At 37.9% G+C, this 25603-nt stretch overlaps 1 protein-coding gene across 6 annotated transcripts in view; it reads right to left on the bottom strand.

Annotated features, from left to right (window-relative positions):
• nsd3 (nuclear receptor binding SET domain protein 3) overlaps positions 1–25603 on the bottom strand; it is a 123046-nt gene that overhangs the window by 27021 nt on the left and 70422 nt on the right. For 4 of the 6 annotated variants that reach the window (XM_069917828.1, XM_069917829.1, XM_069917827.1 and 1 more), the window contains 7 exons: positions 23548–23644; positions 23169–23296; positions 5204–5323; positions 4699–4825; positions 4090–4290; positions 1318–1497; positions 959–1111 (listed from right to left, as the gene is read on the bottom strand). In XM_069917828.1, the coding sequence (XP_069773929.1) occupies positions 959–1111; positions 1318–1497; positions 4090–4290; positions 4699–4825; positions 5204–5323; positions 23169–23296; positions 23548–23644 (1006 nt within the window). The remainder of the gene's footprint in view (positions 1–958; positions 1112–1317; positions 1498–4089; positions 4291–4698; positions 4826–5203; positions 5324–23168; positions 23297–23547; positions 23645–25603) is intronic. The other 2 variants (XM_069917830.1, XM_069917831.1) reach the window with 2 other exon arrangements.

Below are 25603 nucleotides of genomic sequence, written 5' to 3'. Positions count from 1 at the left end.
TATTTTTGGGCTGTAGTTGCAACTTTGAATGTATGTGGTGACAGTTCAAAATGTCAACCAGAGTGAAAAAAAAGAATAAATGAAAGCTTCCTCCTGCATGGTGTGAGCGCTTTCAATTTTAATGATCAGTGCAAATTAAAGCATTTCATTGTATTTGTGCCTTGCATGGTTCCTATTCTCGTCATTAGACAACATTCTTTGATGAGACAGAATGAAATATCATAGTTCTGACAGGATTCAGTGTCAGCAGGCTTCCCAATAGAGTGGGTGCCAACGCCAAACCAACTGGAGGATTTACCAGGCATGACCCAGTTTCCAGTAAAAACCATTAACAGGATCAAAAAGGCCAATTCTAGCTTACCTCTAAAATGAAAGGTGCAAGGAGCAATTGCGTCATATCTACAACCATCAGCTGGCTCAGATGAGATTGATCTTGGGATATTTTAAATAAAGGAAAGCTGTACTTGGCTTAAGGAGAATGCAGATTGGGTTCACTAGATGAATTTGTAAGAAGGAGCAGTGTCATGAATCAGTGAGTGGTTTGGGTCTATAAAAACATGGAGTCTCGAAGAATGATGGTAATACATTAAAGGTTAAAGGCAGATGGTATACAAATCTGGTATTTATACAACCAAATTCAGTTAGTGTCCAGAGAAGACACACATCAATAACTGAAAATACCTCATGAAAGATTAGGTTAACCTTGCCATTACTTCAAGCCCAGAATGATTGAATTTTGCTTATTTCTGTTTGCTAAACTGAGCTTTTTTTAAAAAAAAAATCAATTCACACATTTTCATGACAAGATCACGCGTGATTTAATAAAGCAACAGGTTTAGCAGATGCAGGGGGGTAGGGGAGAGGTGAAAAAGCATGGCAGATGGGGTTGGAGGGGTGTGGTGGTGGTTAGGAAATTCAAGCACACATGGTTCCAGAGATGAACGGTTTTCTTTATTACCTTTCCCACATTTCTTTAGTGTGGTTGACGGTGAGGGAGGAATCATAGGTTTTTTCAACAACTCAGCCGAACGATTTGACTCGCTCAGGAGGTAGTGCGACTTATATGTATATGAACTGATAAGGGTTTCAGATTGATCTTGGTTAATTACCCCTACATAAAACAGATACAAAACATGAGCTGCAATGAAAATACCCATGATTCCCCCCCAAAAAAATCTGAAAAACATTAATTTAATCTTGAAGGTTTTATTCAAAAAAGAGGGAAGTATGATTTTTTTTAAAAAAGAATTTAAATAATACTTTTTTTTCCTTTAAAATTAATGCATTATTCTACATTCAGAAGAGAAGTTGCCTTACCTCTGGCACAGATAAAGCACCAGCTTACATTTACTTGGAGGGATGCTCGACTGTTCTTCTTCGAGCTGCAATGGTTGTTGCAAATGATGCTATGGGACGAAAGGACCAGGCTGCCAGCCGCGATGCAGCTCTCCCCTATATGGTACGCCACAGGACATCGTAAGCAGCGCATCATGCGACCTGGTTTCAGATGCATCAAAATGAACCAATTGATTTCAAATGGGTCTTCTTAATGGGAAGATGGGACTGTAACAAGACAAAACAACTTCCACATACATTTTTGCTTATCAGAAAAAAAATCTGATACTCAGCCCAAATAATTTTAGAAACTGTTTATCAACATCCAGTGGCTAATTATATTCTTTCGTATCTGTGGAGTGCATCTGTGCCCTTGTGAAATCTTTCAAATCTCAATCTCCTTCATTGAGGTCTTAAGGTCATCAAGTAGACACATATCACTCTAGCTTTTACTGAACCATTTGATTCTTAAAGAGTGAAACACGAAAGTGTGTGGACGCTAGGACTGTAGTCAAAACACAGAAATGCTGGAGGAACCCAGCTAGTCTCGCAGCGTCCATAGGAGGTAATGATATCTTATCAACATTTCGGGCCTGAGCCCTTCCTCAAGGTATGAGTGAAAACACAGCATCTAAATTAAAGGCTGAGGAAAGAAAGAGAGAAGAATGGGATGGGAGGAGCGCAGTCCAATAAACAAGAAATGTTAAATGGATACAATAAGAGGAAAGGTGAGAATTGAGTTTGGCTCTGTGAAAGGAGACAGGAGGAAAATGTGAGTGGGATTCTAACAGAAACCAGAGAAGTCGATATTAATGCAATCTGGTTAGAGGATGCCCAGACTGAAGACGAGGTGTTGTTCCTCCAATTTGTGGGTGGATTCAGTCTGGCAGTGCATGAGGCAATGAACAGACACGTCAGCAGGGGAATGGGGCAGCAAACTGAAATGGGTGGCCACTGAGAGATCCGTGCTATTGCGGTAGAGACAAGATACTTAATGATGAAACAATCTCCCAGTATGCCTTAGCATCATTTCTTAATTTTCCTAGAAATTCCATTTCATCAATTCTCTCTGTACCTCCCACTCTTAGGAAATCTGCCGATATGTTAAAGTACTCATCCTCTTCTCTTGCCTTCTGTCAAGCAGAAGACAGACAAGCTTGAAAACACAAACCTCCAGATGCAAGAGCTTTTCTGCTGTTGTCAGACTCTTAAATGGACTTTCTACTTGTTAATAAATGACGCCCTTGCAATGTTTTAGCTGTACTTTCCAATGTTTTCTGCACTTTGACTTTATTATCGCACAACTTCCTGAATTTAAATACAAGTTGACTTGCCTGGATAGCACACAAAAAAACTTTCACTGTAGCCTGGTACACGACAATAAACTTCAAAAACTAAAGAACATCTAAATTGGGAATGAAGATGGGGGAGGGGGAGGGTAAACATGAAAGTATAAAGGAATAGAACAGAAATAGAAATGACCAGAAGCAACAATAAGCCACTATAGAATTTAACAACATGGTGGAATGCTCCATTTCCTTACTCAGAGTCACACAGTGTAAAAACAGGCCACAAACTGACCAGCAATTTGCTCCATAAACCCACCCCTCTCTGTGTAAAAAAAAGTTAGCCTTCAGGTTCCTGTTAAATCTCTCTTGTGTCACCTTAAACCTATGTCCTCTGGTTCTCAATTCCCCGACTCTGGGCAAAAGACACAGTGCATTCATCTAATCACTTTATAACATAACATAACATAACAATTACAGCACGGAAACAGGCCATTAGGCCCTTCTAGTCCGCACCGAACCAAACACCCCTTTCTAGTCCCACCTCCCTGCACAATGCCCATAACCCTCCATCTTCTTCTCATCCATATACCTGTCCAACCTTTTCTTAAATAATACAATTGTCTCTCTTCCCAAAACAATTGTCCTGCATATTTTATGTGCCTTCTAATAGGACAGTCAGTTAAGGTGAAACCACGTTTAATCCATGGTGCAGTAGAGCAACTAGAATAAGTACAATGCATCACAGAACAGCTATAGTGGATTATATTGCACAGACAATAGCTCAGCATATTAAAATATTACAACAATTATATTTTGCACTTATGCAAGAGAGCATGGGATTGGAAATATCAAGACAACCGTGCATCTCGTCTGGAGCCACATCGCAAGCAAGATCCATGACCTCTCTTCAGAGCAAACAGTTGACTACATTCTTTAATATTTGCTATCTTGCGATGCCAATTCATGATTCTCAAGGGTATAATTATGCAGCTCCTGCCAATTATGGATGGTTATTCTGAATCACAGAACACTCAGGAGCGAATGCAGTAATCAGAACTTCAGTCAGCTGACAGTTTTGTGACAAAGTCGGAAGAACCAAATCAATTCTTAAGCAAAAGAAACTGATCAAGGAAACAAAACATCTCAGCAATTAAATAAATTGAATATTTAGCCAAACAACTTTAGCTCCCAAAATACATTCAATAGGATTTCAATTCTTACCCTTGCAATTTAATCTCTGAATTGACATGAAGGGTCAAGGATTAATGGTGATGTTATTGAAAGTGACGTTGATACAGAATGACAATCAGTCGCTAAGTTGTGCGCAGCAATGGCAAATGGAACTTAATAGCAATAGGTGCAAGGTGATGCACTTTGGGAGGATTGATGAGAGGGCGAATAAGTATTGAATTCACAGTTCCCCTCAGGTCGTTCCAAGAAGAAACTACCTTGACGTCCCCCTCACCTTTGGTTGCTTTAGCCATCTCACGGTTGTCTGCCAAGCATGCCAAACAGCAATGGAGGGGGCATCGGAACCCCTTTCCCTCAAACAAAGCCGAAGAATAACCCCGCAGGCAGGATTCATGATAAAATCTTCCACACGAATTCACCGAACACCTTTTTACAACCTTTCCAGATAATTTACAAGAAAAGCAAGTGTGGTTGCCTGTGGGAAGAGAGTGGCAGAAGTAGAGAAATACATCATTCACTACAGTCCAAGGTACATCCAATGATTTAATGCCGCAGTATTCATTTTAACAACATGAAACTCTACCTGATCATGACAATGGACGTTGCTAAGCAGCCACATCACAAAATATTTAGTTACAATAATTATGAGCTCTGGATGTGAGCAAATAGAAGTGCGGTGGAAGGAACTGAGGCTATTCATTAAGCCAATATTTGATCGTTCCTCACCGTGGTGTGATGAGCAAGTCATCCTTAGTAAGAGCTGCATTTCATCAATGATTGGGCAAAGTGGACTTGGATTTACAATGATACAACTTGAGGATAAAAGTGAGAAGTTTATACAAGGATTGAGAAAGGAGTTTAAAAAAAAATGCAGACCCATTACCTGTAGTACATTCCATACACGTAAACTTCCCATTGGATAGCTCTGCCAGCCCGAGGCACTCAATATGAAAGACTCTACAGCACTCTCCCTCACAGGGCACCAGAGACTCTCCAGGTTTCTCACAGATCTGAGACAGCAGATGGTTACAAAACAATCCTTACTACGAATTACCTGAAGCAACATCTTTCAACATGAATAAAATTTAAGGCATATAATCGATTGCAATTCCCACCCGCTACTGAATAATACATTTGCAGACTAAAAAAGTGTTAAATAAAATTAAAACTTGCCATAATTTTAGTGAGCTATTTTATTGTTTGTTTTCTGCAGAAAAGTTACTGGAATGTGGGCCAGATAATAGTTTGATCTTTGGAATGACCACAGCATTCCTATTATAGATACAATCAAGGCCCCATTCCCGTCAGCTAACCTGAGGGGATAACTTTGTTGAGACGATCAAAAATGTTGGCTTAATGGCCTTGACACCTTCACCCTCAGCTCTCACCTGGCAGATGTTGTCCTTCTTTGACGATCCTGAACCACGCCGGGATAAACATGATGCTTCATCTGACACGTCAGCGTCAGGAGGAACTGCTGGGCTGTCTGGCCTCTTCTCCAAACCAACCTTCAAAATAAATATGTACACAAGTATAACATTAATCAGGATACTCTATCAACTGCAGTTCAGTACTTAACATCTCAAAATTGATCAGCAAATTTCAAGACTTGGGACTCAACACCTCACTGGGTAATTGGAAAATGGATTTCCTCACCTCCAACCACAATCAGTGAAAATTGGTAAGAACATCTCCTCCACAATCTCCATCAGTACCGGAGCACCACAGAGCTGTGTTCTTAGCCCCCACTCTACTCACTTTACACCTACGATGGTAGCTCAAAACGATAATAACACTATCTACAAATTTTCCAACTTTGCCACGGTAGTGGGTTGTCGAAAGAAAGGGGATGGGTCAGCATACAGGAGGGAGATTGAAAATTTGTCTGAATGATGCATCAACAACAACCTTGCATTCAAAGTCACCAAAACTAAGCAGCTAACTGTTGACTTCAGTAAGGGAAAGCCAGGTATATAATCCAGTGATAATTGGGGGAATTAGAGGAGGAGAAGATGAGCAAATTTAAGTTCTTGGGAGTCACTATTTCGGAGGATCTTACCTGGACCTAACACATCAGTGGCATCATGAAGAAAGCACATCAGTGTCTCTACTTCCTCAGGAGTTTGCAGGGGTTTGGTATGTCACCAGAAACCCTGGCAAATTTCTACAGGCGTGTGGTGGAAAGTGTGCTGGCCAACTGCATCACGGTCTGGTACAGGGGACACCAATACCCCTGAGCGTAAAGCCCTCCAAAAGGTAGTGGACACAGCCCAGCACATCACAGGCAAAACCCTCCCCACTATTGAGAACCTCTACATGGAACACTGCTATCGGAGAGCAGCAGCAATCAATAAGGATCCACATCACCCAGCACATGCTCTATTCTCACTGCTGTCATCAGGAAAGGTCAAGGTGCCACAAAACTCGCACCGCCAGATTCAGGAACAGCTGCTACCCCTCCAACGACAAACTCAGTCAGAGACTCATTTAAGGACATGCACTTTATAGGTGTTTTATTCTCTCTGTATTATAGTTTGTTTACATTAGTTACCTGCTTACAGTCCTTTATTTGTTTACATATATACAGTTTTTTTGTACTACCAAAAAGTGGCAATCCTGCCTTACCCGCAAAAAAAAAATCTCAGGGTGGTATTTGATGTCATATATGTATTCTGACAATAAATCTGAAAAATATATCATATGATTAAAAACCTTACCAAGTCAACACAATGCTCGGAAATAGAATCAAAATTGGGAGGGGTGGCTTAATGTTCTGCGTAGTATTCTATTTATCTTTGACAAAATATAGTGGTTTAAGGACAGGATAATCCTTGGATGACATACTAAGTCTAACCAATGAATAGAATTGACTATGTTGATTAGTTTCTGAGCAACCATAAACCATAAAGGAATTAAAAGAGAAGGTAAAAAGAGGTGTATGCAAGATACAAGATGGCCATGTTGAACTATATGACAATAAATATCAATGGAATACATAACCAAATTAAAAGAAAGAGGCTACTAAATTTATTGAAGAAGGAAAAAATAGATATAGCATTTGTGTAGGAAACGCATCTAACTGAAGCAGAACACATAACCATATAACCATTTACGGAGCGGAAACAGGCCATGTTGGCCTTTCGAGTCTGCACCAGTTCACTGATTTTGTGCACCCTCTTCAGGCATTGGTCCCGGTAGATCTTCATTCAATACTTAATTCCAGGTTTCCTTTTAAAACAGTTAAAAATCAATTTAACTCTAGGTATTACTATTATTAAGACCCACACTTTTATCCCTAATACGGATAGCAAGGATCGAGAGGCATTTATTTGTTTTTGGAACCAGGTTGCTGAGCTTGATGGGATATTCCAATGATAGGATTCTTCTGTGGACTACAACAGCTTTCTCCTAGTGGTATCAAATGCTCACTTCTTGGCCACCACTACACTAGAGAGTATTCTGAGGGCACTCAAATAACAAACTAAAGAGAGATTGGGTAGGACACGTAATGGCAGCATCCTATAATTCAAAAGCTGGAGGTGCAGCCATACTAGTTAACAAAAATGTACCAATCAAAATAGAGGAGGAAATAATAGATCCGGCAGGGAGGTATGTAATGATAAAGTGTCAGATATACTCAGAATTTGCTCAAAATATATGTGCCTAACAAGGAGGATCAAAAGTTTATGCAGGATATTTTTTTGAACATTGGAGACACACAAGGAAATATATTGATAGGAGGGAATTTTAACCTTAATTTGGATCCAATGTTGGATAAAACAGGACAAAAGACAAGTAAAAAGAATAAAGTGGACAAATTTATGGTTAAATCAATGCAGGAAATGAAACTTATGGATATATGGAGGAGGCAGCACCCAAGGGAGAAGGAATACTCATATTATTCGAGTAGACATAAAACATACTCAAGGATTGATATGTTTTTGTTGTCGGCCCATATTCAAGGGAGAGTTAGGAAAACGGAATATAAAGCTAGATTGTTATCGGATCACTCACCCCTGTTATTAGCAATAGAGCTGGAGGACATCCCACCGAGAACGTATAGATGGAGGTTAAACTCCATGCCATTTAAAAGGCAGGAATTTAGATAATTTATTGAATGGCAAATTAAAATGTACTTTGAAATAAATACGGAATCAGTGAAAGATAAATTTATACTATGGGATGCAATGAAAGCATTTATCAGAGGGTAGATAATAAGTTATGTAACTAAGATGAAGAAGGACTACAATTGGGAAATAGAACAGCTGGAAAGGGAAATAGCAAGTACAGAAAAAGAATTAGCAACAAGGGAAGATACAACAAAAAAAAGAGAATTGGCGGACAAAAAAAAATACGAAACACTACAAACGTACAAGGTGGAGAAGAACATAATGAAGACAAAACAGAAGTATTATGAGCTAGGAGAAAAAACGCACAAAATGCTAGTTTGGCAGCTTAAAACAGAACAAACCAAAAGAACGGTATTGGCATCAAGGAAAAAGGACAAACAAATTACATATAACCCTATGGAGATCAATGAAAACTTCAAGGAATTCTACGAGCAATTATATCGAACTGAGAACGAAGCGAAAGAAGACAAAAATCGATGAGTTTCTAGCTAAAATTGAACTACCAAAATTGCAAGAAGAGGAGAAAAACAAATTAATAAAACCATTTGAAATAGAGGAAATACAGGATATGTTAAAAAAACTACCGAACAATAAAACGCCAGGAGAGGACGGACTCCCAATAGAATTCGATAAAACATTTAACGACTTATTAATTCCTCCTCTCCTGGAAGTAATGAACAAGATTGAAGAAACACAAAACAAGCCAGATTCATGCAAAACAGCAATAATTACAGTAACACCAAAGACGGGGAAAGATCCACTAACACCAGAATCGTATAGACCAATATCTCTACTCAACACAGATTATAAGATAATAGCTAAACTATTAGCAAACAGATTGGCCGACTGTGTACCAAAAATAGTAAAACTAGTTCAAACTGGATTTATTAAGAAAAGACGAACAACGGACAATATCTGTAAGTTCATTAACTTAATCCATGCAGTGCAAGGAAACAAGATGCCAACGGTGGCGGTTGACAGAGTAGAATGGAATTATTTATTCAAAGTACTACAGAGGTTCAACCTACCAGAGAAATATATTGATTGGATTAAAGCATTATATAAGGGACCATTGGCGAAGTTGACAGTAAATGGATATATATCAAACCAATTTAAATTAAGCAGGTCAACTAGGCAGGATGTCCACCATCTCCCTTACTGTTCGCGTTAGCTATAGAACCATTGGCAGAACTGATAAGAACAGAAAATAATATGAGGGATAAAAATAAAAGAGAAGGAATATAAAATCAGTCTATCTGCAGATGACTTCATAGAATACTTAACAGAACCAGAATTAACAATAAAAGAATAACATAAGAAATTGAAGGAATATGGAGAAGTATCGGGGTACAAGATCAACGCAAATAAAAGTGAAGCGATGCCAATGAATAATGCGGATTTCACAAAGTTTAAGAAAGAATCACCATTTAAATGGCAAACACAAGCAATCCGATACCTAGGTATACAACTAGATAATAATCTAGGCCATCTATACAAATTAAACTATCACCCATTAATGAAGAAATTACAAGAAGACTTAGAACATTGGAAGGATTTACCACTAACACTGATAGGAAGGGTTAACTGCAATAAAATGAATATCTTCCCAAGGATACAATACCTATTTCAATCGTTACAATTCACCTAACAGAGAAATTCTTCAAGGAGCTAAAGAAAATAATAAGGAAATTCTTACGGAAAGGGGGGAAACCGAGGATAGCGCTAGATAAATTAACAGAATGGAACAAACAAGGGGGCTTACAGCTACCAAACTTTAAGAATTATTATAGAGCAGCACAATTAAGATACCTATCAGATTTTTATCAAACAAGGGAAAAACCAGATTGGACCAGTTTAGAGCTAGATAAAATAGGGGAGAAGGTACCTGAACATATACTATACAAGTGGCATGTAAAGCTGGTGCAACAGGCGAATTCACCAATACTGCACCATCTGCTCAACATTTGGAAGAAGATTCACGTAGAAAGGAAAAAAACAAATTATGAACTAGCAAAATTAATATATTTTTAAAAATTTTTTATTTTTCACACCATAAACCACATTGACCAAGATACATACATTTTCCTTTTCAAATATATACAGTGTCGTTTTCTCCCCCCCACCCCCCTTCCCATCCCACCCTCCCTACCTCCCCTCCCATTCATTTAAAGTACGGAATCTAAGGTACATTAAACCAGTCAAACAATGTTGTCACTCAATAAAAATAAACAAGAAATTCCACTGAGTCAATTCTTTTCATTTCCTTCTCCTTCCATTATTTTAGGTGGTAGATGTCCCCAGTAGGTTTTCTCTATTGTGTTTCATGTATGGTTCCCATATTTGTTTAAATATTTCAATATTATTTCTTAAATTATATGTTATTTTTTCTAATGGAATACATTTATTCATTTCTATATTTCCAGGCTGACATAATACATTTTTTTGCTACGGCTAGAGCTATCATAACAAATCTTTTTTGTGCACCATCCAAATCAAGTCCAAATTCTTTGTTTTTTATATTACTTAGGAGGAAGATCTCTGGGTTTTTTGGTATATTGTTTTCTGTAATTTTATTTAATATCTGGTTTAGATCTTCCCAAAATTTTTTCACTTTCTCACATGTCCAGATTGCATGAATTGTTGTTCCCATTTCTTTTTTACAACGAAAACATCTGTCAGATACTGTTGGGTCCCATTTATTTAACTTTTGAGGTGTAATGTATAGCCTGTGTATCCAGTTATATTGTATCATACGTAACCTCGTGTTTATTGTATTTCTCATAGTTCCAGAGCATAACTTCTCCCATGTTTCCTTCTTTATCTTTATGTTTAAATCTTGTTTCCATTTTTGTTTAGTTTTACCATTTGTTTCCTCATTCTCCTTTTCTTGTAGTTTAATATACATATTTGTTATAAATTTTTTGATTATCATTGTATCTGTAATCACATATTCAAAATTACTTCCCTCTGATAACTTCAGACTGCTTCCCAATTTGTCCTTCAAGTAGGATCTCAGTTGGTAGTATGCCAACACTGTATCTTGAGTTATATTATATTTATCCTTCATTTGTTCAAAGGATAGTAATCTATTTCCTGAAAAACAATTTTCTATTCTTTTGATCCCTTTTTTCTCCCATTCTCTAAAGGAAAGGTTAGCTATTGTAAAAGGGATTAACTGATTTTGCGTCAGTATTAGTTTTGGTAATTGGTAATTTGTTTTATTCCTTTCTACATGAAACTTCTTCCAAATATTGAGCAGATGATGTAATACTGGAGAATTCCTACGTTGTACCAATTTTTCATCCCATTTATATAATATATGTTCAGGTATCTTCTCCCCTATTTTATCTAGTTCTAATCTAGTCCAATCTGGCTTTTCCCTTTTTTGATAAAAATCTGATAGGTATCTTAATTGTGCGGCTCTATAATAATTTTTAAAGTTTGGTAGTTGTAAGCCTCCTTGTTTATACCATTCTGTTAATTTATCTAGTGCTATCCTCAGTTTCCCCCCCTTTCCATAAAAATTTCCTTATTATTTTCTTTAACTCCTTGAAGAATTTCTCTGTCAATTGTATTGGCAATGCCTGAAATAGGTATTGTATCCTTGGGAAAATGTTCATTTTAATACAGTTTATCCTTCCTATTAGTGTTAGTGGTAAATCTTTCCAATGCTCTAAGTCGTCCTGTAATTTTTTTCATTAGTGGATAATAATTGAGTTTATATAGATGGCCGAGGTTTTTATTTATTTGTATACCTAGGTATCTTATTGCTTGCATTTGCCATCTGAATGGTGATTCTTTCTTAAATTTTGAGAAATCCGCATTATTCATTGGCATTGCTTCACTTTTATTTGCGTTAATCTTGTAACCCGACACTTCTCCATATTCCTTCAATTTCTTATGTAATTCTTTTATTGATAATTCTGGTTCTGTTAAGTATACTATAACGTCATCTGCAAATAAACTGATTTTATATTCCTTGTCTTTTATTTTTATCCCTTTTATTTTATTTTCTGTTCTTATCAATTCTGCTAGTGGTTCTATAGCTAACGCGAACAATAAGGGTGATAGGGGGCATCCCTGCCTTGTTGATCTGCTTAAGTTAAATTGCTTTGATATATATCTATTTACTGTCACTTTCGCCAATGGCCCCTTACATAATGCTTTAATCCAATTAATATACTTCTCTGGTAAACTGAATTTTTGTAATACTTTGAATAAATAATTCCATTCTACTCTGTCAAAGGCCTTCTCTGCGTCTAAAGCAAACAAGAATAGAAAATTGTTTTTTGGGAAATAATTTATTATCTTTTGAACAAATCATATTACCATATAACCATACAACCACTTACAGCACAGAACAGGCCAGTTCGGCCCTACTAGTCTATGCCGTAACAAATCCCCAATCTCCTAGTCCCACTGACCAGCACCCTGTCCATACCACTCCAGTCCTCTCCTATCCATGTAACTATCCAGTCTTTCCTTAAATGTAACCAATGATCCCGCCTCGACCACATCTGTAGGAATGAAGTGCAAAAATGGTATAACTCACGGTACAATGTTTGCATACCACCAACTGAAAAACTATTTGAAGGACAAATTGGGAAGCAGGCTGAGGTTACCAGAAGGAAGCAGTTTTGAATATGTGATTACAGACACAATGATAATTAAAAGATTTATAAGAAACATGTACATCAAACTACAAGAGAAAGTGAACTATGATATAAGCTGTAAACCCAAACAAAAATGGGAACAAGATCTAAACATAAAGATAAAGAATGAAACATGGGAAAAGCCATGCTCCGGAACTATGAGAAAAACAATAAACACGAGGTTTTGCATGATACAATATAATTGGTTATACAGGCTATACATCACACCCCAAAAGTTAAATAAATGGGACCCAATAGTATCAGATAGATGTTTTCGCTGTAAAAGGAAACGGGAACAACAGTACATGCAATTTGGGCATGTGAGAAAGTGGAAAAGTTTTGGGAAGATCTAAATCAGGTATTAAATAAAATCACAAAAAGCAACATACCAAAAAATCCAGAGATCTTTCTTCTAAGTAATATAAATAGTAAAGAACTTGGCCTCGATTTGGATGGAGCACAAAAAAGATTTATTATGATAGCCTTAGCTGCAGCAAATAAATGTATTATGTCAACCTGGAAATCAGAAGATAGCCTGAGAATACAGCAATGGTACATAGAAATGAATAAATGTATTCCATTGGAAAAAATAACATATAATTTAAGAAATAACATCACAGTATTCGAACAAATTTGGGAACCGTACATGGAACACAACAGAGGTCCTACCACGGACCTCCACCACCTAAAATGACAGAATGAGAAGACGAAATGAACTGACCCAGTGTGTAAAAGTAGATGACACAATTTTCTTGTTTATTTTCATTGTGTGATGACATTGTTTAATGGGTTTATTGTATCATATATGTTGAACGTTGAATGGGTGGGGAGGGGGGGAAGGGAGGGGAGGGAAAGGGGAGAAAATGACACTGTGTATATTCAAGAGGGAAAGGTTTATGTGTATTTTGGTCAATATGGTTCATCGTCTGAAAATTTTTTTTTAAATTTAAAAAATTTGGACCCAATGTTGAATAAAACTGGACAAAAGACAAGTAAAAAGAATAAAGTAGCCAAATTTATGGTTAAATCTATGCAGAAATGAAACTTATAGATATATGGAGGAGGCAACACCCAAGAGTGAAGGAATTTTCATATTATACAAGTAGGATTGACCTGTTCCTGTTGTCAGCCCATATTCAAGGGAGAGTCAGGAAAACTGAGTATAAAGCTAGACTACTTTCAGATCATTCACCCCTATTGTTAGCAATAGAATTGGAGGACATCCCACCAAGAGCATATAGATGGAGGTTAAACTCCATGCTACTTAAGAGACAGGAATTTAGGGAGTTTATTGAACGCCACATTAAGACATTTTTTTAAATAAACACAGGATCAGTGAAAGACAAATTTATATTATGGGACGCAATGAAAGCCTTCATTACAGCGCAGATAATAAGTTATGTGACTAAGATGAAAAAGGATTACAATCGGGAAATAGAGCAGTTGGAAAGGGAGATAGTAAGTACAGAGAAGGAATTAGTAAAAAAGGATGATATAACAAAAAGGAGAGAATTGGCGCACAAAAAAATTAAATACAAAACATTATAAACGTACAAGGTGGAGAAGAACATAATGAAAACAAAGCAAATGTATTACGAACTGGGAGAAAAAACACATAAAATATTAGCCTGGCAACTTAAAACAGAACAACCTAAAAGAACGATACTGGCATCAAGGAAAAAGGACAAACAAATTACATATAATCCAACAGAGATTAATGAAAATTTTAAGGAATTTTATGAACAATTGTATCAAACTGAGAACGAGGGGAAAGATAAAATTGAGGAATTTTTAGCTAAAACTGAACTGCCGAAATTGCAAGAGGAACAAAACAAACTAATAAAACCTTTTGAAATAGAGGAAGTACAGGATTTATTAAAAAAGCTGCTGAACAATAAAACACCAGGAGAGGATGGATTTCCAATAGAATTCTATAAAACATTTAAAGAGTTATTAATTCCTTCTCTCCTGGAAGTAATGAACCAGATAGAAGAAACACAAAACTTGCCAGATTCATGTAAGACAGAAATAATTACAGTAGTACCAAAGATAGGGAAGGATCCATTAACACCAGTATCATATAGACCAATATCTCTACTTAACTCAGACTATAAGATAATAGCGAAATTATTAGCAAACAGATTGGCCAATTGTGTACCTAAAACAGTAAAACAAGATCAAACTGGAATTATTAAGAAAAGACGAACAGCAGACAATGTCTGTAAACTTATTAATCTAATCCACGTAGTTCAAGGAAATAAGAAACCAACAGTGGCTGTTGCTCTAGATGCAGAAAAAGCCTTTGACAGAGTGGAATGTCTTATTTAAAGTACTACAGAAGTTCAATCTACCAGAAAAATATATAAATTGGATTAAAGCATTGTATAATGGACCATTGGCGAAGGTAGCAGTAAATGGATATGTATCGAGTCACTTTAAATTAAGTAGGTCAACTAGACAAGGATGTCCACCATCCCCCTCATTGTTCCCCTGAGCAATAGAACCTTTGGCAGAACTGATAAAAATAGAAAAAAAATAAAAGGGATAAATATAAAGGAGGAGTATAAAATCAGCTTTTTTGCAGATGACATCATAGTATACCTAACAGAACCAGAGGTATCAGTAAAAGGATTACCTAAGAAATTGAAGGAATATGGAGAAATATTGGGGTATAAGATCAACGCAAATAAAAGTGAAGTGATGCCAAAGAGTAACGCAGACTATACAGAGTTTAAAAAAGTATCACCATTCAAATGGCAAGCACAAGCAATCCGATACCTAGGGATCAGGTTAGATAATAACTTAAGCCACTTGTACAAACTAAATTATCAGCCACTAATAAAGAAATGGCAGGAAGACTTAGAACATTGGAAAGAATTACCGCTAACATTGATAGGGAGGGTAAACTGCATTAAATTGAACGTGTTCCCAAAGATATGATACTTATTTCAAACGTTACCAATTCTTTTAACAGAAAAATTCTTTAATGAACTAAAGAGAATAATAAGGAAATCTTGTGGAAAGGGAGGAAACCAAGGGTAGCATTAAATAAATTAACAGAGAGGTATAATCAAGGTGGTTTACAGTTACCAAACTTTAAAAATTATTATAGAGCAGCACATCAAATTTTTATCAGACAAGGGAAAAAACAGAATGAACTGAGATAGAGCAAGATAAAATAGGGGAGAAGGTACCGGAACATATACTCTATAAGTGGGATGAAAAGCTGGTGCAATATAAAAGCTCACCGGTACTGCATCATTTATTCAATATATAGAAGAAGATTCACTTAGAAAGGAAAAAAAACAAATTACCAACTACCAAAATTATTATTGATGCAAAATTAGCTAATCCCTTTTACAATAGATAACCTTTCCTTTAGAGAGTGGGAGAGAAAAGGAATTAAAAGAATAGAAAATTGTTTTTTGGGAAATAATTTATTAACATCTGAACAGTTGAGGTACAAATATGGAATAACTCATGGTACAATATTTCCATACCATCAACTGAAAGCCTACTTAAAGGATAAATTGGGAAACACACTGAGATTACCAGAAGGAAGCAGCTTTGACTATGTGATTACAGAAACAATGATAATAAAAAGATTTATAACGAACATGTACATCAAGCTGCAAGAGAAGGAAAATGATGAATTAAGCTATAAATCCAAACAAAAATGGGAAAAAGATTTAAACATAAAGATAAAAAATAAAACATGGGAAAAGTTATGTTCTGGGACTATGAAGAATACAATAAACACAAGGTTATGCATGATACAGTATAATTGGTTACACAGGGTTTATATTACTCCTCAAAAATTAAAAAAATGGGATTCAACATTATCAGATAGATGTTTTTGCTGTAAGAAGGAAATGGGAACAACATTACATGCAACTTGGGCATGTACGAAAGTGAACACGTTTTGGGAAGAATTAAATCCAGATACTAAATAAAATTACAAAAAGTAACATATCGAAAAAACCAGAGATATTTCTTTTAAGTAACACAAGAAGTAGAAAATTAGGCCTCAAATTGGATAAAGTGCAAAAAAAATTCATTATGATAGCAAAAAAATGTATTATGTCAACTTGGAAAATGAAAGAGAGCATGAGTATACAGCAATGATACATGGAAATGAATAAATGTATTCCATTGGAAAAAATAACATATACTTAAAAAAATAAAGTCACAATGTTTGAACAAATTTGGGAACCATATATGGAACATATCAGAGAGAGCTTGCCTAGGACCTCCATCTTCCTAAAATTAGAATGAAAATGATGATAAGACAAAACGACTAGATTCAGTGTGTAATAAATGACGCATTTTTCGTTTATTTTCCTTTGTGTGAAGATATTGTTTTATGGTTTTATTGTATTGTATATGTTGAATATTTATGGGTTTTGGAGGGGGGTGGGTAGAGGGGAGGGAGGGAAAGGGGAAAAAAGGAGAAAAGACCATTGTGTAAATTTAATGAGAAACGTTTGTACATATTTTGGTTGATATGGTTCATAGTGTGAAAAAAAAATTATTTTAAAAAATCCATAATATTTCATTCACTGTGTACAATGCTACCTTGTCAAAATTGCTCCCTTTTGGAAATTGTTCTCAAACGGATCAAATATTTGCCACAGGGTGGCATCACACCTGACATTTTACAAGTGTAGGCAGGGGACAAAATTACAGTCACTCATGTGTTCTTGCAACCAATCAACCAATGCCATCCATCTGTCCTTTGACCTACTACTGCCAGTTTCACCTCCCATCATACCCTGCAAGATCAACTGCCGAAGGAGCAAGGATGAAATGGGTTGAGCTACTGCTACACATCTCATCCCATCACAATGTAGGATTGTGAAATCCTGAAGCAGGAAGTCTAATTTAGAATAGGGAATTCAATGTCAAATTAGATTCACAAAGAAAAGGTACAAAAAGAGGAAAGGAGGGCATTCAGAAACAACAAGTAAACCGAAAGAGATGCGATTCCGCAAAACTATTTGGCATGGTTCAATTCCAGGAGAGAATTTAAGCATAAACATATCATCCAAAGGAAAATTAGGTTTGAAAAACAAAAGTACAAAAATTGCAGATGTTGAAATCTTGAACAAAGAGTGAGCTGCTGCAGGGACTCAGTGGGTAGAAATGGTCAGTCAATATTTCAGATTGGGACTCTTATCAAGACTGAGATAAAAAGGAGAAATTACATCAACACTGAGGAAGTAAGCTATGGGAGGGACCTTAAGATGATACATGATAGAAAGAAGGTTAATTAGATTTGAACTTGTCTTGACGTTGTGGGTTTGAATTTGTTTGCAAGGCCAAATTACAAAATGTAATTTTCACTTCAACTGCAGAGTGACAACATATCAATTTCCAAACCCACCTGGGCATCAGTCCTCGTCTCAAATTGTTGTGGGATTTGAATGCAAATAACAGCAAGTTTGGCCAACATTTTGTTGGTAACTTTATTTTCTGACTAAAAATGGACAATTAACTTTTCAATGATGATGTGGCACCGACATTCAAAATTCCTTTATTGTACAGAACATAATATTACACAAAATTGTTGTCTGCATGCCGGAAAACAGAGTCACCATTCAGGTTTCCTGGTTACTCTTACAGCAAGAGAAGCAAAAGGGAGTCACTTCAGAGACACTGAGTGTCCACAAATTCAACCTCAGGGATTCCGCAGCCTCACAGATTCCTGTTCAACAATCCAAGCTCCTGATCCAAACCCCTGACGTGATCAGGACTTCAGCATCAGAGTTCATTTAGGAGCCCATCTTGCCCTTAGTATCTTCTTGAATCCCAGTTCCGATATCTGGTTCCCATAAACTAATCTCCAGCAGTCTGTGGATCCCTCAACTGTTGAGCCCCTTGCTGGCCCGTCACCATGGTTATCTTCCCTGGAGGGTTGCCTGCTCTACTTCTTCTCCACTGGAAGTGCTCTTCCCATTTCTGATGTCCTGTGCCCCTGCTCCCTAAAGTCTGCAACCCCCAGTCGCCACTGCTGAGCACTGGCACTGCCATCTTGGGCACAAAACTCCACAGTTGCAGGATATTACTTACAAATAGCATTGGCTCCTTTAAAAGGGTGTTTAAAGCCTGTAGGGAGCTGCCAGTATTAAGACTGGGCAGTTGAACCCTTCAGAGCAGCGCTGTGTCTCCGCTCTTCCAGGTCCCCACCAGCAGCAGTGCTGCTGTTACGCAATTTATTGCATCGTTTCTAGTCTGATCGATAAATCTTGGTCTTGGGCAAATTGTGTTTTTAATGGCTGTTGAAAATGGCCACGAGCCCAATATCGAGATGCTTCAACCGCACAATCCTCATGGGAAATCCATCCCACGAATATTAAAGGGAAGCAGAGTTAGCGCCACGCTATGGTGGCCCCAGCGATCCGGGTCCAAATCTGCTGCTGTCTGCAAGGTGTTTGTACATTCCCATTTGACCTGTGTGGGTTTCCTCCACTTGCTCCCACCCTCCAAAAACATATGGGGTTTGTAAACTAAATTGGTGTATTTGGGTGGCACGGGCTCATAGGCTTGAAAAGCTTGTTATCACGCTGTATCTCTGGAACTAATTTTATAAAGCAGCTGCTCACACTAGTGTCTGTTGCTTAACTTTGGATCTTAATGTTCCAACTCTTGCAAAATAGCTGCATTTTTGCTCCATAAAGTGCACAGAATACCTCACATCTCCAAGGTGAACGTAACTGATTACCTCCGAAAAGTAGCCTTAAACATTGATATGACACAGTAGCAATATACTTCCATCCTATGGAATTGTTAAACCAAAGAAATCAGTGGGTGAAATTCTAAATTCTAATCATCCCACAACTCCCAATGATTCATGTTGCAAATAACATTGGGAAAGCTGAGTGCAATTCAAATGCAATGTCATGCTGAAAGAGTTCCAATATTGACAAAGGCGAAGTAAACCTGGAGTAACATGTGCAGATCTGATCACCACTATCGGAATCAGATACTTGACAAAGAGCTCAGGCCCAAAACATTGATTTGCTTTTACTTCCTGTGGATGCAGCGTGACCTGCTGAGATTCTTCAGTACTTTTGTGTACAGCCATGTGTTGCTTAACGTCCACAAAATGTTCTATGAAATAGGACTGTTATGAGCCCAGAAGACTCCAAAACCCAGCAGCAATAGAAATTTACCAAGACAATGATTACTTAAACAAAATTTAAGCGTAATAACAGGAATCAATTAACTTAACCCCCTCCTAATTCCAAGCACAGGTGTAGGTAATGGTTTATGTTCAGGAAAGTTCTCTGTTTCTCTGTCCAATCATTCACTTTTCACTTCTCCAAGTTCACTGGTACCAGACAATTCTTATACTGTGTACTAGAATTTAACATTTATGAATCTTCACCAGGCTCTGGTGCTTAAAGTTAAATGGTTACTACTCAGGAAGGTTCTTGTTGGTTTCAGAGAGAAATTTGTTGCTGTTGGACACACACAAACTGATTTTCTCCAATCAGTCACTTCAGTGTCTTGCCAAAGAAACTTGCCCCATCATGGGTTTTCCAAATGATAATCTCTTCTTCCAGGTCACCACAGAGTTCCTCTGGTTTCCATTATTTCAGGAGAAACACTCTAGCCAGCCATTTCCTCTTGTAAGGACTACAAGGGTTTTGAACAGGCTGAACTCAGAAGTCACAACCCATCTTCAAAATGGGAATTTTCAACAAGCCTGGCAGCTTGCCATTTTGCAGCCTCAACTGCTACTGCAGAACTGACTTCTCTTTCTACCCCCCCCCACCCCAAAAAAAAAAGAGAAATCACCTTTTGTTTTTTTTTCCTCTGGGCTTGTAAACCAAACAACCTCTCCCAAGGCTCCAAACCCAATTTTTGGAAGATCTTATTAGTGTTTGAGCCTGGATATGATCAAATTATGTTCCATTTGCACCTCCTTTTGAAGTCCTTTCCAAAGCAGTTCCATTGCCTCTGCAAAGTCACTGGTGATACAATGTCTCACTTCAGCAAAGCTCTTGCATTTTAAATGATATGTCTTTTGTGAAGTGTCACTTAAATTAAACACCCACAATCTCTTTTAAAGACACATTCTAACCATAACTATTTTAACATATCCCGTAACAGGATGCTATGCAATTTGGACATTGGCATATAATTTGATGATCGCACAATGACAGATGAATAGAAATGGCATGGATGCCAGGGTAATTAAACCATTCAGTGACACCAGCGTTTGGGGCTGTGCACGTGTGCGCGCACACATACATTTTGCAGCCTGCAAAAAGGAAATTAATGTGCACACAAAAGCTTAGTTACCTAAAATAATGTAATAATTAATAATTATATTTATTGAAAATAATCTCTTAGCTAGGTTTCTGTTAACTAGCTGGTCGGTTAAACAAGTAGTTAACCATACTTGTATTATATTAACATGCCAAAGCAGTTTTATTAGCCATGAGAGAGATCAGCTGTGCCAAAATGATCTTGAAACAATTTCAAGTTGACATTTGCACAAGCATTCAGTGCGCAAATACTTTTGTCTTCAGAGGAAAAAAATTTGCACAAGGTTTTTGCGCACACAGACTTCTAAAAATTAGAGTAAACACTGGTGCTGTTCTATTCTTGCATTAATTGTTGCAGCACATTCCCACCTGCTAGGCCACAGCCTCTAACATCATTCATTTTGTACTGGAACATGGGGCCTGGAAAAATGGACTCGGGCTAATTTTCTACAACACTTCTGGATGCCCTGAGTCTTGTGGCCGCAGTTCTGTCAATATAAGTGACAAGAAATATTTTGCAGCAATGACAAACAGTGCCTGTGTCTGAGAGGGTCACTGAGTGAATTGAGCATGTTCAATTACGAGAGATATGTCTGCTACGTCCCGTTCTTCGATTGAGATTTCTGAACGGACGTATACGCACAATCAGACATTGCCTGAATGGACGTTAGGCGGCGCATGACTGTACTGCATTCAACCCCAGCACCTGCAGATTTTCTTGTTTACCACCACTATTGGGTGTGATCTCACAGGAGTTACTGCAAAAGAGATTCACCAGGATTGGAGCATTTCATTTATATGGAGTGACTGGACAGACTGGGTTTGTTTTCTCTGGAACAGAGGAAGCTGATGGGTGACCTCATAACAGGATACACAATTATGAGGGTGGGGTGGAAGAAGAGTAAAAATCTTTTGCCCATAGTGGATGTGACCAAGACAAGACAGTGGAGGCTTATGGTGAGGTAGGAGCCCTGAAGAGGTGATGAAGGAAGATACTCTCACATTTAAATATCTTGATATGGCACTGTCCAAATGCAGATAAAATAGGATTAGTATGGAATAGTGCCAAAGGTGGCATGGACACATTGGACAAAGGCTCATTTCTGTTGTGTAAAACTATTTCAAACTCCCTGTGAAGCGATCAGAACAACCCGATTAAAAAAATGTTTATTGCTGTAGATAAGCCATCTAAACCTGCTGGGCACTTTATGACTACTGACTCATTTCTGCCCTACTAAATTTATTCCCAGCACAAGCCAAGCCTATTCAAATCCTCTGTTGCCAGTATATCATCAAACGCCTTTCTTTTTCCTAGGCACAGTAGTGCAGCTCGTAGCGGCCAGTATCTCACAGAGCCAGAGATTCAGATGGAATCCTGAGCTCAGGTGCTGTGTGGAGATGGCACAGGAGGCTGAAGAGAACAAGGCTACCAGCTCCCATCTTGACAACATTTTACAAGAGCACAATTGAGAGTGCCATGTCTGGCTGTGCCATTGCATGGGATGGCAGCTGTAAAGCATCAGACCAGAAGTCTGATACAAAGGATCTTCAAAATGACCGAGAAAATCACTGGGGTCTCCTTTTCTTCTAGTGACAACGTTCACTGGGAGCATTGTTTAAATAGGGCTCAAACAATTACTGAGGACCTTTCCATCCATCACACAGCATTTTTGACCCATTACCATCAAGGTGGTAGTACAGGAGCATCAAAATCAGGACTGCCAGGCTGGGAAATTGCTTCTTCCTGCAGGCTGTGAGATTGAGGAAAGGTATCCTGTAACTGAGTAAATCATTCCAAAATATTTATATACAATTATTTAAAATTCTATCTTTATGTATGAATGTGATTACTTTGTGCAGTGTATTTTTGCGCACTGTGGTCCGATTAGAAGCTCTTTCGTCTGGTTGTATATGTATAGTTAAATGTATAGTCATAAGATTCTCCTGGTGACCTCATGGGTTTAATCTGGGTACTCTGATTTCCTTCCAAAGAAACACAGGTTGATAGGTTAAATTATCCTCTGTAAATTGCCCCAGCCGTCAGTAAAGTGGTAGAATCTAGGATAAGTTGACAAAAATCCAAGGAGAACTTCAAAAAATGAACCATGGTCTGGAAAAACACAGCTTCATCTGGCTGTATATGAACGGTCAGATCATAATGAACTTAATGAACGAACTAGTTGGTTGATGGTCAGAGTGGACTTGGCCTTTTTCTGTAAGGTTTCAATGAATATGACAGATCATCTTTGATTAGACAATGAGAACATCATCCTTTTCCTTCTCAATTCACATCCCTACCTCACTTAGTGGTCCTCTGGAGTCAGAATCATTAATCTCCCTGTATCCTGGACTTGACATCTCCATGTCAGTGGAAGCTCGACTACGTTTCTTGAGTGGTTTACAGGAATCAGAAAGCTCACTGGCACCTGAGAGCAAGAAATGCCATACATCAGAGGGCTACTGTTTTCTATGTACTGCGACAAAATTATAACGAAAATTATAACCATCAGAGGGCTACTGTTTTCTATGTACTGCGACAAAATTATAACCAAATGAACAAAGAATCCTGACAGGTGACAGCCATCGACTAAAGCGAAGCATAGCTGGAAATTGTATTCTAAAATACAATGCAACATACAAGGATCTTCACTGCCAAATGCGTAGTTGGTGTCTTTACCTGGAAGGGCTGAACTTAACATTGCTCCATGCGCATGGGGTAGTGTTGTGCCTCTCTGTGGACATATAGTTTCTGCTGTTGTTGGAATAGTTTCCATCTGTTCATCAGAACACAGTCAAATCAGCAAAATTGTTCATCTAAAGATAACCAACACACTCTTAATATGCATCAATAGCGTATACAATTGTAGATAAAGCATCTTTTCCAGTGAAATTTTGCAAAGTTCCTTTTTAAATTGTATTACTCTTGACACTACAGTTCATGACCCCCCCCCACCCTTTAGTGTTCAATTGTCCAAAAGTAATCAACAATTGCTATGTTTCCCATTAACAGCATTACATGGATTCACTAAATTATCTTTTGACTCCATTTGATTTTCCTTCCCTTGCCCAAAAGCTGATGTCTTTTTGCGCAAATGGTGACTCAGATTTAAATTTGCTATGTCATCTGCAGTGTTTTCCCCCCCCCCTTTACACATTTATAATTAATAAATTTAACATCTTGAGCAGCAACTTTTAAGGTGAATGAACTTCTAAAAAGAAATCCAAAACTAGCTGACAGCCTTCACCCTGTTACTTGATTTTCCAAATAAAAAAAACGAGAATGTCTCACTGGTTTATAATACAAACCAGAGCATTACAATTGAAACAAGTCACAAGCAGAATGATAACCCCACAAACATGGGAGATACTGGATTATTATGATGACTTGATGAGGCAAGTTCTAAACCAAACGAGTCGAGGATTGCAAAGTTAAAGACAGATTACTTTTTTACCCTCCCAATTCAAACTTTGTTTTTTTAAAAAAAATTAGTGCGCAAAGGGTATTACAAGGTTTGAGACAGTAAATTCCATCAAAATCTAATCAGGAGAAAGTACAGATTTGAAGGGAAACCCTTCAGTTTGCATTAAATTTAATGCTTTTCATGATTTCAGAAAGATGCGATTATTTAAAGATTTTAACCAAATAATTAAATACAATTTAACTCATGAAGAGAAATCTTTAATTGGGAATTGGAGATCACGAGGCCAAATTACAAACCAGGTTATTTCGGTAGCAGTAAAAGCACAATACTGGAAAAATTCAGCTGGTCAGACAGTGCACATTATCATCGTTTACGGTTATCTGATTGCACAAGTACATACCAATGTTCTCCAGTCCTCAATGCAATACACGCAGACACACAACCAAACATAAAATACCTATGCAGAACAAGTATTGCATCTAAATAAATATTATTTTGTACATAGAAGACTTGCAGGGTGAGGGCGAGCAGTTCCTTTGGTCGCATAACATTCTCATTGCCTGTGGAAAGAAGCTGTTCCTCAGCCTGATGGTGCTGGCTCTGATCCTCCTGATTCTCTTCTCTGATGGAAGCAGCTAAAAGATGCCGTGTGCAGGGTGGAAGGAGTCCTCAAATGATTTTGTGCACCCCTTCAGGCAACGATCCTGGCAGATCGCATGAGTTGGGGTGAGGGGGGAAGAAAGACTCCAATAATTCTGCCATTCTCATGATCCTGTGGATTGACCTCCGATTCATTTCTTCGCAGCAACTGTTACCACCCTGTAATGCAGCTGGACAGGATGCTCCAATAGAAGGCTGACACAATGGTGGCTAGTGGTCTTGCCCGCTTTAGTCTTCTCAGGAAGTGCAATCACTGTTGTGCCTTTATGACAAGTGAAGTGTCCACGATAAGTCACTAGTTAAGAGAACTCCAAGGAACTTGGTGCCCTCTACTAGAGTTGTTCGTATGTAGGGGAAGGTGGTTGTTCCTGGTCCTCCTGGAGTTCACGATCATCTCCTTCATCTTGTCCACATCAAGACTCAGGTTGTGACTCTCACACCATTTAACAAGATTTTCCTCCTCTGTGGTGCGACACATCGTTGTTGCTGACGAGACCAACTACTGTGTGTCATCTGCAAACTTGTCGACACTGTTGGAGGTGGATCTGTTGATGTAGTCATGGGTCAGTAGCATGAACAGAAGCCGGGGGGGGTGGGGGGGGGGGAACACACAGCCCTGAGGTGTACCAGTGCTGATTGTGATGGTGCCCA

The sequence above is a fragment of the Narcine bancroftii genome, chromosome 2, assembly GCF_036971445.1.
Source record: "Narcine bancroftii isolate sNarBan1 chromosome 2, sNarBan1.hap1, whole genome shotgun sequence".
NCBI classification, from domain to species: Eukaryota; Metazoa; Chordata; class Chondrichthyes; order Torpediniformes; family Narcinidae; genus Narcine; species Narcine bancroftii.
Note: the sequence above shows the minus strand (reverse complement) of the source record. Positions and strands in the feature narration are given on the sequence as shown.